The sequence below is a fragment of the Protopterus annectens genome, chromosome 16.part0 (assembly GCF_019279795.1).
Source record: "Protopterus annectens isolate FY-2018-M chromosome 16.part0, PAN1.0, whole genome shotgun sequence".
NCBI lineage: Eukaryota > Metazoa > Chordata > Ceratodontiformes > Protopteridae > Protopterus > Protopterus annectens.
In genome coordinates, this window is record NC_056750.1 from 742788244 (window position 1) to 742800797 (window position 12554).

The window sequence follows — 12554 nt, forward strand, 5'->3', positions numbered from 1 at the left end:
TTTGTCAAAATTGTTCTTTACTGTTTGAGTCAATGATCACTCATAACATCACACGGTGTATTTCTTTAGTTTTCTCAAGAAGTATCTGTCCCAAAAAATAAAATTTCCATATTTCAATTTCAAATTACTTGCTTAATTCAGACATCTTTTTGACAACTATTATGCACTCCATGGTTTGTTTCTTGGATTATTTATTTATTTATTCATTCATTAATTCATTCAAGAGAGCAAATTCTGGTTAGCACGTTTTGTGAAGGTATAATACATAGCAAAAGGCAATACCTTGTAACAGTCTTAAAAAGTCCGTCCCTGAAACACATTTCCTAGTTAATAATACTGCTTTCTTATGGCCCTAAAATGTGATAACATTTTATCTTTAAAGACACTCCACATTATAATTTAACGATTCTAGTACTGCGAGACATAACTTGACAGTATTCTTTTTTTTTTCTTTCTAATGAAAATCTTGATGTCTTGTAGCTGACTTACAAGACATCATTTCTCAATAAGTACTCCGTCATTTTCTGTTAATGAAATATCATCACTTCAAAAGCTTTGTGTTTTTTTGGCAATTCTTCATTTCAAAATGATTAAAGTCATCCTCTTTAAAGAGGCTCATTGCGCAGAGTGTAATAGCTTATGCTGAAGGGACTGACCTATTGAAATGAACCGGTTCTGTAGCTTTGCACTTCATTGTGGTTAGTGCCTCTGTGCTTTTATTCTTTGTCTGATAAACACATTTCACATCTGTTAACGAGATGAGGCCCAACTTGCTTGGTTGCAACTTTTCACCAGCGAATGGCAACCATTGCTTTGATCAGGTGGCCTAATGAGCAGCACATAGTATGCATGGGGAACAGTAGCAGTCGAGTCTGCAGAATGTAACATGTTCACATCGTCGACTTTATTTTCCCTAGAGAAGTATTATGTCCGTTCTTCAGGTCAGTCCCTGAATAATATCTGCAGGAGACAGGAATAGGTTTTAGTCCATCACGAAGATCATTACTCGTTGAAAGTGATTAATTGCCATTGCATTTGGTCTGTTTATTGCCACATATCTGTTAGAAGACAAATTTCAGCTGTTTACATCTGTTTTTCTGCTAGTCTGTACATATATATTCAGATTATGTCATTGTAGGTTTTGGTCTTTGCTCACTCAAAGATCTGTTGGATTTAGTGTCCATGGGGATTCGTAGGCCGACTCCAGTATGTAATTTTTTGACTAGTGCTGAGTATAAAACTGCTGGAGTAATTGCCACTTCCCAGAGATGCAGCAGTTTTTTTAACTGATCATAAGTAAAGGATACAGGGGTAGATCACTTTCTGCAAGAGGAATGTGTGGACGTTTTCCCCTTAGTAAAGGCAAATTTAGAATTCTGCTTCAGTCACCGTTTTTTTTTTTTTTTTATTAGAAGGAACATGAAATATTGCTGTAAACTATCATGCCATCAGCCCTGCATTGGCAAAGAAAAAAGTATGTAACAGTGCTTTATTTTAAGTTGAGGGTATTTCATAAGTTCATTAGATAACTTTTTTACAAATTCATGATGATAGGGTAGATTAGAACACACCAGGATGTGCAGTACAAAATGTTTTCTGTTGTGGTTGTGACATGCCAATTACTAGTGACCTGTTGCTGCCCACATAGATTGCAAACAGCAGAATTAAGCAAGGGGGATAGGATTCGGGTTAGGGAGGAAATTGTAGTGTTAAGGAGAGGGTTTTAGGATTAGGATTTGGGACAGCTTTTTAGTATATTCTGTAGCATTAAGGAAAAGGGATAGAGCTTTAGGTTCAAGGATAGGATTTTAGTGTTAGGGCTGAGGTTTGAGAGAAAGATGTTTCTGGTAAGTTAATAAATAACTACTGAAATACACCTGGGGAGCTGTTTACCATTACCTGCGCTAACCAAGACAGTGTCTCTTAATCTACACCATCATTAAATTTAGTTCTGAAGAAGAAACATTGCCTTCTTTTCTTATAGTTTGTGCATTTTTACATTTGCTGGTATGATGGTTTAAGAGACATGTTCATAATAAGCAGATACATTTGTTTGTGAAAGTAGGTTCAAGCACTGTGGAAAGATGAGTGCATTCATATCATTACAGTAGTATGTAAGCAAATAATGGACCCATTTCAAAACAGAACAATAAAATAAGTCATGTGCCATATCCTTAATTGTCAATGTGGAATAATTTTTATTTATTTATTTTTAAGTAAAAATGCAATGCTCGAGCTCCAGTTTTAATCTAGTATTTTCATAGGCAGATGTATGACAATCATATCTGATTACATCTTCATAATGTAATACTGGAAATGTATTTATTTTCTTAGGCAGAGTAGGTTTCGGCAGAGCAGAAGATGATTCTGGGTCAGATGCTGATGATGAAACTCAACTGACATTTTACACAGAACACCACAGAGGCAGAAGACGAAGCAAAGGTAACATTCAGCTCATACAGAAGTGAGATTCAGCATGAATTAAAAAGGAAGCTCTCTGTTTCTTGTAACTATGCAATGTGTTTTGTCACAGAGGATCTGTTTTGAGCATCTTTATGAAGTGGAATCCTACCTGATATCTTCAGACCTGACAATGTAGTGACATGTTACAGGATTTTGTGACATAATTGAACTGAAGGGATTTTTCATTTAGCAGTTGCACTGTGCTCTAGATAAATTTTTACATTGCCCATATAATGTTAAACTGCATGAAACATTACTTTTTTATTCTGGGCTGCATTTCAGAAATAAGAGGACATTGACTTTGGAGGAAGTTTGATGGTTTGTACAGATGAATCCATTTCCGATTATAGTGACTCAGCCATGTTGTTTTATTCTTACTCCTATTTTGAGCGATGCTAATGTTTATTAGTATAGGGTAAAACAGATGGTATGCTATAATATTTCTATTATTTGTGCAGAGGTATACAGAATTCTGTGTGGAAAAAATTGTGCTAAATTATATCAGCATCAGAGATAATTGCTTTCTTGTTTATAACACTTCATTAAAATTCCAGTAATTTGTACTGATATCATTTGAGATGGATGTGTTGAATTTTGGTTTCATTACCCTAATCATAGCTTTTGGGTATTTCTCGCAATCAGTTCTGGTTAGTCCGCATAGACAGCCTTCAGAACTCCGCTCATTTAGTATGTTCCAGGGGTGGGACATAGCAAGATTCTAGGTTTCAGCCTTAAGATATTGACTGATTTCTGCGGAATCAGATATTTGTTACAGTTTACAAAGGTAGCATTGTAAACACTGCTAAATTTTCTAAACGACTGCAAATGTTATTGTTGTGGCATAAGTTGTTGAAAAAGTTTTTTGTATTCACTTCCATATTAAAATAAAATTGACAAATCTGCTGAAAACAGGAGGCGGCTGCATATTTCCCTTTCCCTGTCTTTCTCCATTTGATTCCTATTATTTCTTTTCCAGCAATTCCATATATTTCTTTTCTGTTATCCATTCCAGTAGTCTATTCCATGTGTCCTGAACCCTCTCTGGGAAGAAGTACTTTTGCATATTCAGAGAATTGTTGGTTAATGCAGTCCAGTCCCCATTTATGCACTCCCTTCCTTTTCATGGTAATCGCTTCACATCTCCCGGACATCATATGATATCCACAATATCATAACTCCACACCTCTCTGATGTCTAATAACAATAATACTGTTATCTCTTGGTCTCTGATGATGTTTTTATCTTACTATGCCACACAGTCTTTTGGTATGTTCATAGTTCATAGTTTAGTACTAAGCTAACTGCCCTTGCGAGCCTTTTTAAGCCTAGCCAATTATCCCTTGTGAGACTCAAACCCTGCACTTTGTGTTTGTAAGGCAAACACCTTTGCCATTAAGCCACCCTTCCAACAGCCTGATGAGTCTATCTCTGTGACTTCCAGAATTGAGGACAGTATTTAGGATGTGGTTGGACAAGATCCCAGTAAAGATGGGGCTAAACTTTACTCATGATGTCTGCATCATGTGGATACTCCACACAATTCTGTGTCATATTGTCACAACCATTTTTAATGGTCCTGATGGCAGAATCCAGGTATGACAACCACCCGGAAATTTTTCATGAACTTTGTCTCCTGGAAGTTAATGTCTAGTAACTTGCAATTAAACTGGGATAAAAATATAGAAAGTTAATTACTTTATAAAATGTTCAGGCCCTTATAATGAAAGAAGGCCTGAAACTGTGTGTAATCTAATGTAATTAGTTAACTGACATGAAAGCAGTACTGCTAAAATGGAGTCTTTTAAATAAAAGTTCAGGTAACACAGTTATGGTTGGTGCAGATGGCTTTATGTTGAATTCTCATAGCATTTAGTTGGATTCATTTACTAATACTGGCACTGAAGGGCAACATAAGGGGTGGGGTGCTACAGTTCTCTGTGTGCCATCCTTCAGATTACACATTAAACTGAGGCCCCATTTGCCTGAGTTGGTGGTAGCTTAGACAGATGTAAAATATTCATTGGTACTTATTGAATGGCTTAGAGGAAGTCCAAGTCCCCCCTCCCCATGCCCTGGCCAAATTTCTCCTAGTCATCATAAATATCACCTTGGGGGGTCCCTTGGAAAAAAAAGCATTGGCCTTGAGGGACTAACCCATTAGACATAGTGGAAAACAAATCTGGTAATTACAGACAGAATGAAATAGACAAATTTAGAAAGAAGCTGAAATAATACTCATATTAATACATTAAAATCTGGGAGTTTAATGAGTTAGATATGAAAGCACTGGGTTTTTAAAAGTATGTATCGGTTCACTGTTTATGTTCGGGTTTAATCATGTAACTTTCTAGCTAAGTTCATTCCATGTTCCCAAGGGTGTCTGGTTCAAGCAGACACTAAAATCAGCACATATTGCCCCTGTCCAAGAGGGACACAGGTGAAACCCCCAGGGTGAATTTCCAGTTGCCCATCCAGTTGTCCAAATTGCACTTAAATAGGGCCAATGAGGGGCTTTGTTTAACATGAATTGGAAGCCATTTCCAAAGGTGGGGCAACCTATGTGAGACTAATTTGTCTCTCTAGCAAGTTCTGCTAATGCCACGTACCAGGTGCCATTTGACTTGCGAATGTGCAACATTTCCATTAAAGCTGGGTCAGATTGCTCAGTATGCAAGGCACAAGTCACCTCTGAGCAATCTGTATGACAAAGGGTAAAGTAGCAGTGATTTCAGTCTGTCCACATAAGACAGATCTTGAAGACCTTGAATTTTCTTTGCAGGAATCTTTGTGGTCCCTCCAGTTGCTGCAGGTGTTTGGAAATGAACTTACCAAAGGGAGCATTGTACCCTCTTATTGGCCTAATGAGGGAAGAGCACAGGGGGTTATAACACCTTCTCTTCAGAAAGCAATGCCCGTACTTATGAGATGAGAAATATAGAATGTCCGTCTTATCACTGTGGAGTCATGTGATGAAGTTAAGGTTGCTGTCGACCTGTATGCCTAGATCTGTCATCACTGACTGTGCGCTTAGGGTATTGCTATACATGTGGTAGTTTGCAAGAACATCACTCTTGCCTTAGGGGATGATGATGCATTTTTTTGCATTAAGTTTAAGACCATGACTTTGGCACCAGACATTAGTCTGCGTGAGACCTTCTTGAAGGATGTTGACATCACTAGGGGGTTTCAAATATCACTTCCAGTTTGTAGTCATCAGCAGACTTTGCTAGCCACAGTCCTTTAGTTGTAGCCTGTATTTTGGAGAAGTAGATTCAGAACAGTCGGGGTCCCAGAACCGATCCCTTTGGGACATCACTGGTTACAGGTCTGCTGGAGGAGGTGGAGTACCCTATTTTGACTGTATGAATTCTATTAGTGAACCAGTTTGCAACACACCTGACAAAATATGGGTTGATATCCAGCTGGGTGAGTTTATCAATGATTCCTGAGTGGCAGATTGTGTCAAAGGCCTTGACTAAGTCTAAGTACGCTGTATACACAGATTTGCCCTTGTCTAGGGCTTTGGTGACTATCTCAAAGATGTCCACCAAGTTTAACAGGCATGATCTCCCCTTGACAAAGCCAAACTGGGTGGGGTCAAGCATTTGGAGATCTATATCTTTGTTGGTAAAGTCCATGAGGATTCATTCCATGGTCTTGCAGATAAGGATGGTGAGGCTAATGGATCTACAGTTCCCAGGATCCATGGATGCACCTGCTTTGTGCAAAGGGATGATGGTGGCTGTTTTCCATTCCACTGGGACAAAGCCGGTGTTTAGGCTATGATTGAAAAGCATGCCCATTGGTGATGCTAATTGCCATTTTAATCCATGTAGAACAAAGCTTGGGATGTTGTTTGGTCCCATAGAGGCTGTCTTTGTGGCCTTCGAGAGGGCATTTAAGATTGACATGCTCCTCAGAGATGCAAGGTGGGAGACTGGTGTTAGAAATGCTTTGGTGGGGACAGCAGATTGAAATTTTCACTGAACCTGTCAGCCAGCAGGTGTGCTATATACACAGGTTCTGTATATGTAGTACCATTAACTACGAGTTTAGCACAAATCAAACACCTTGGTTTGGATGACTTAAATTACCCAAGTCAATGGATGGGTAATTAAAGTCATCCAAACCAGGGTGTTTGGTTGTTTCTTGATTGTGTCTAGTGCATCCAAGTAGGTTGAGGGAATGTCCTGGTTGATGGAGGGGGTCCTATAGCTGGCAATGACCCAAAGAGGGGTCTTACCTACAGTCAATTTCACTTGAAGTAATTCAAGGGACTTATGCTGTTTAACCAATCTAGAGGTACATTTATCTATAATGAAAAATGATACACCACTTCCTTTAGTTCTCGTGCCTTCAGTTTGTGGTCTGAATGTGTGGAAGGAAATGTAACCTGGTATAGCTGGGCTGCTATACTGGGGGTGCTCGTCTGTTTAAGCATACATTAACCAGCTGCTAAAAGCATCTTTCCAAGTTGCTAGAACATAATAAAGTTGTTTCCACTCTCTCGTTGTGGTTTATATAACATACTTTGTAAGATGCTCTTAACTGAGAAAATTCAAGATAGCTGGAAGTGGAGGGCAGGGAAATAACTGTAACTTAAGCACTGGTATTAGAGTTGTCTGGTTACGAAGAGAAAAGACATCTGCACTTTTTCAAGGTGTTGAGAAAGAACATGTGGACAGAAATAGCATATCTGAAGAAAAAGAGAAGCAATGAATGTACCATCTATGTGGTAGTTCGCGGGTACTTTGTTTTCCAAAGGGGATGACTATGCACTTTTTGGCATTTAGCTTGGGCCATGATTTTGATACCAGGTATCCGTCTCAGTGAGACCCTTCTGGAGGGTGTCTGTATCAGCTGGAGAATCAGTTATGACCCCTAGTATGCAGTCGTCTGCGAGCTTGGTCAGTCATAGTTCTCCTATGCTTGCCTGTACCTCTGAGAAGTATATACCGAACAGGTATATACAGGTACATGCCCTATTATACTGGCTAGCAAATGATGGGGGGTACAGGAGAATACAATGCATAGATACATAATTTGGCAAAGGTGAAATTTATTTTTTAAGGAAACCATGACAAATTAGCCACAAAAGTGATTCTCCGCAAAGACTGCAGTCACTCTTTCAAACTGAAATACATTGTGCGTGCAGTGAATTCTGGGAAAAATGTATAGTTTATCATTGAATGAAGGGGAAATCGTGGATTCTGATTTAAACAAGACTGAGTCAGATTTGTAATGCAGAGGTTATCAGTATTAATAAAGAGGACTTTATAAGGAAATATATTCCTTTGGCTGTTAATTTCAGTTTTGGTCTTTGGAAAACTATCTGGAGGTTGCTTAGTGTGGAAATCACCATATGATACAATGAATTTAATGCAGGGAGTGTTAAGACTTTAAGCATGTGTTATGAAATGTACATTCAAAAGAATCCAGCATATCATGTTAAATGAACATGTATTTTGGTGTATAGAGGGCAGGAAGTGTGAACGCATTAAGGCATTTAATGAGATGGAGGGGATTTTTTTTTTTGTGTGTAGGTAAGTAGCATGACCGAGTGTTCAAAAAATGATATTTGGAGCAGAGAAACAAATTAGGCTTTATTTATTGTTTGTTTGTCTTTGTGTCTTTTTATGCTGTCATATACATATTAGCATGTATAGCATAAGCATCCTTAGAATGCCACTTCCCTTGGACGTGTTCCTGTTAGTGCACTGTACATATCATGGCCACATTGGGGCTGGTGGTTTGGCTATGTATGTGCACCATAGTGTGCATTCCTGAAGCACACACACAGCCATGTTCTGCATGTGCCCTGCTCGATTCCAGTGCACGTTAAACTTATGTTTTGTGTGTAGCAAGCCATAGCTGTTAATTGTCCCTGATTTCAAAGAATGTCTCTGATTTTGACTCATTTTTCTTTGTGCTTCATAAATGGAATGGTTTTCTGATGAATTGCTGAGGACTGCCACTACTAAACAATGATGGAGTTTCAGACTTCATATTTCTTAGAAAATATATCCTAATGCCAAATATGTTGTTCTAACTACTTATTGATTAAATAAGACAAGTATTTAAATCCTGTCTCTGATTTGTAGGACTTTGTCCTTCATTATGTTCAGTATGTCTTGACTTGCTCTTGATTCTTATGCTATGAGGGTGAGAGGTTTGTGGCAAGCTCATCTTTTACCCTGCCATAGCCAACAGTCCTCTTAAGTCTTGCAGCATGCCATTATTGTTTGACTCCTAACAATGTGCCTTGTGAACAAAATGTGATTTGTTTGCAGTGAAAGTTACTGAATCATACTATGTACTTCATTCCAATAAGCAGTATTGGACAGAGACCGAACTGTAGTGTCAGAGCAATAGCTTGATTCACTTATGGAAAACAAATGTGTGTTGTCCACATTGTGGAGTATAGCTGAACACCCCCCCACCTCATGAATTTGTGTGGCGTGTTCATATTTTTGTGGTTTAGAGCAGTAATTACATCTCAACATGTCATATCTCACTGCCCCGAGTCTTTCGAAATCCAGACCTATGTAAGTAGATATTTAGTCAATATAATCAGAAGGACATAATAAAACTGATGTATGCTCATAAGGAAACGATTATACTGTTTTAATGAGGGTCTAACAAAATGATAATAGGAAGGTTTGCTGCTTTGTGCTGCTTTGCTCTGTTATCACTAAAATTGGAAGGCTTTTTTTTTTTTTTTTTTTTTTAATGTACACATAAAGTTATTCTTTACAGAGCTAGAGATATCTGGATAAGTCCAGTTATTTTTTGCCTTGATTACTTAATTTATTTGTAAGTAACATTAATTTCATCAGTCTGTTTTAAATAGTTGCATAGTTTAAAAAGAAGAACTTTAATATTTTGGAGTTGACCAGTACAATACGTATATAAAGTATTATATGATTGTTTCCACAACTTATTATATTCCAAACCAAAAAGTAAGAAGGTCACACATGCAAACCAATTAGTAAAAACTACAAGATGCCTTAAACCTCCTGTAATTGAGGCCTATGGGATATATGCAAATGACTAGGACATCGGGTTTCAGCTATATAGCTTCTGAATGTCTATAACTTTTTTTTGGCTGTATTCTTGTATTTTTTAATAATTGGCTTGCATCTGTGACCTTTTTACTTTTTGGTTTTGGATGATAGTTGGCATATTTCGTCCTGAGTGAGTCCAACAAAACTTAAAAAGTAAAAATTCATGGACATTCAGAAGTCATATAGCTGAAATACTTGATGTCCTGGTCATTTGCACATATCCCGTGGGCCTCTACTATGCGAGGTTTAAGGTATCGCACAGTGAAAATTTTAGCTTGGCTAGATTTTTTCTTCTAGTTTTTACTAACAGTGTATTATATTTGAAAATATCTAACCGCAACAAAATGTCCCCTTCTGCTCCAGCCATAATGTCTCCCTAACCAGACCCCTTTCAACCCATTTTTTCCCTTTCCCAAATGAGAACCAACCCATTCCTTCCACAATTTGGGTGACTGACCTATGACCTGTTCATACACTGGTGGTAGTGAAAGCTTATCAGCCTGTTTGTCCTCTTTGAGATGAAAGAGATTTATTTATTGATTTGCTATTTGATTACCAGGGTAGGTTGACTGTTCTGTTGATCCTTTTCAACAATGACCCAGATGGGAGCCAGTGGGTTGCCATAATTCTAAGGATCCAGTTCATCTCATCTTACTCCCTCCCCTGCAGCAGTGTATGGCATCCACTTGAGCTGATGCTCCCTAGCAGGTCCTTTCAGCCTTAACTGAACATCCACACAAGCATGACCTCATTTAAGGATGGTGCAAGCTGCACCACACAGATAGATAATACCAGTAATCGCTCAACACACCTTTGGGGGTCAGGGGTGTGTAGCAGGTCAAACAACATCACTCCCAAGGATTAATGAGCCGATCTAGTCTGCTAACCTTCACCTTAACCTAGGCGCTTAAGCCATTAGTCAAACTCAGGCTGTCTGTCACAGTCTGATCATTCCTCACCTAAACCCCAAGGCTGGGTTTAATGTCAGTTATTTTGAAAAGTATGTACTTCATGTGAATTGAATAATGCAAATAAATAAATGTGTAGGCAATTACTAGGCACATAGTCCAAAATACCATTGAACCTAGCTCAATTTTCCATTTTCCCCAGAACTCTGTCAGCCTAAGTGACTTGCACAGAGTCACTCAATAGGCAAATGGACACTTTGGGGAATCAAATCTTTGAATTGCAGGAACCAGCTTATTGATACCTCAATGCCTCAATCCTTTGTGATGACTGACAGACAGTGGTTTAAATAAGTACCAAATGTTTTCTTTTGTTTTTGTTGTGGGTGGTGAATGGTATTAAGGATTAACTTATTCAGAGGAAGCATGACATATCTGGGATCAAGGGGCATGTCATGTCACAATAGCTGGTGGTGCCTTACAGTGCTTGGTTCTCCAGTTTGATTCTCATCTGGGGTGCCTCTGGGTAGAGTATGCATATCCTTTTTCTTTTTTTTTGTGGGTGCTCTAGTTTCCCTGTATACCCAAAGGATGTAATGCAGTTGAACTGGTGATCCTCCAAATTAACCATAGATTTGTTTTATGTGGGGGGGGTATTTTTGCATCCCAGGACTGACAGTTGTCACTTCCAGGATTTTATTACTTTAAACAAATATAGAATAAACTTTGGATGCCCTTGGTCCAAACTATTTTAAGCAGGTAGATGGATAATGCTTACATAATTGTCCATGTTTTACATGCAAAACTAAAGCTGCAAACATTTAGCATAACGTTATGATTTTATGGTCATGCTAGAATAGTAGCCCATGACTCATTTGTCATGTTAATTACATGCACTGGTCCACTCATATTCAGCTCATCTTTAATGAGATTGCCAAGTAATGCTAAAGCATGGTTCTCGTCAATAGAACTTTTTAGAAATGTTCTGGTTCCCTTTTTTATTTATTCAAATTATTTTGTAATTTGTACAGAAACCACAACTGCAGACATTTTACAGACATAGTTCCTGTAAAAGCCGATGCATGTCAATCAGTTTAAATGTCAAGCTACGGTTTACCTTGTTCCCACACACAAGTAAATGATTTTTCAATAACTTCTTTCAATATCATATCCCTGCTCTTTTCAAGGTCTTTGCTTTTGCATTATTTTTCTAAGATAAATTATAAAAACTGTTGCAGCTATTTGATGTTATGAAGTATGAGTGATCTACTTTGTGAAATGTACATGTGGGTGAATGACGGCCATTGTGCTCAAGTCCTTTCTTCAATATCAGTGGCAAAGCCAAAAGATAGTTTAAGATGAACATTTAAAAGCATGGGCAATGTTTAAATATTATAATTCATTTAAAAGTTAATAGCTCTACAGATTTTTCATCAATTTGCAATTTCTGAACAATTATTAGTATGAGGCTATAAATATTGACTGACTGTATTCCCCAGTAATCTCTCAGAAAATTAAACATTTTACAAGGGGTAGAGGACAATGTTAGGATGTCCACAGTGGACAGAAGCCTTATACATGTGCAGATTTATCTAGTAAGGCATCTGAGTATCCACACTTTGAGTTATGGCAAAAGGGCAAAAATAAAAAGAAGATCTGAGGAACAACTATCATTTGTTGCAAAACAACAATATAGTAGAGTTGTAAAAGGGAGAAGATCCCCAGTATGACATGGATAGAGTACAAACAAGCATTTGATAGCATTCTACACTCATGAATAATAGAATGCCTACAAATTTATACAATACACATAAACTGATTAATTACATTGCACTGGCAAACAACTTTGCAGGTGAGCCATGACAAAGGGCAAATGAAGAGTACAACTTCAAACGGAGTGTATTTCATGGTGATACTTTTTTCACTGCTGCTGTTTCATCTTACCCTTAACTCATTAAGCTAAGTTTATAGTTTGGCTCCCAGAAAGCAAAATTCTTTATACTTTCCACCTACCTTTTGTGGATACATTAAAATTATATAGTTCATGAGATACGGAGTTGAAAGCGCAACTATAAATGTTAAAAACTTTTTCAGATGACATAATGATATTTGGTCTTGATAA

At 37.9% G+C, this 12554-nt stretch overlaps 1 protein-coding gene across 4 annotated transcripts in view; it reads left to right on the forward strand.

Annotated features, from left to right (window-relative positions):
- Positions 1–12554, forward strand: part of ASTN2 (astrotactin 2) — a 7150955-nt gene that overhangs the window by 2280576 nt on the left and 4857825 nt on the right. For all 4 annotated transcript variants that reach the window (XM_044057934.1, XM_044057931.1, XM_044057932.1 and 1 more), the window contains one exon: positions 2335–2442. In XM_044057934.1, coding sequence (XP_043913869.1) covers positions 2335–2442 — 108 coding nt within the window. The remainder of the gene's footprint in view (positions 1–2334; positions 2443–12554) is intronic.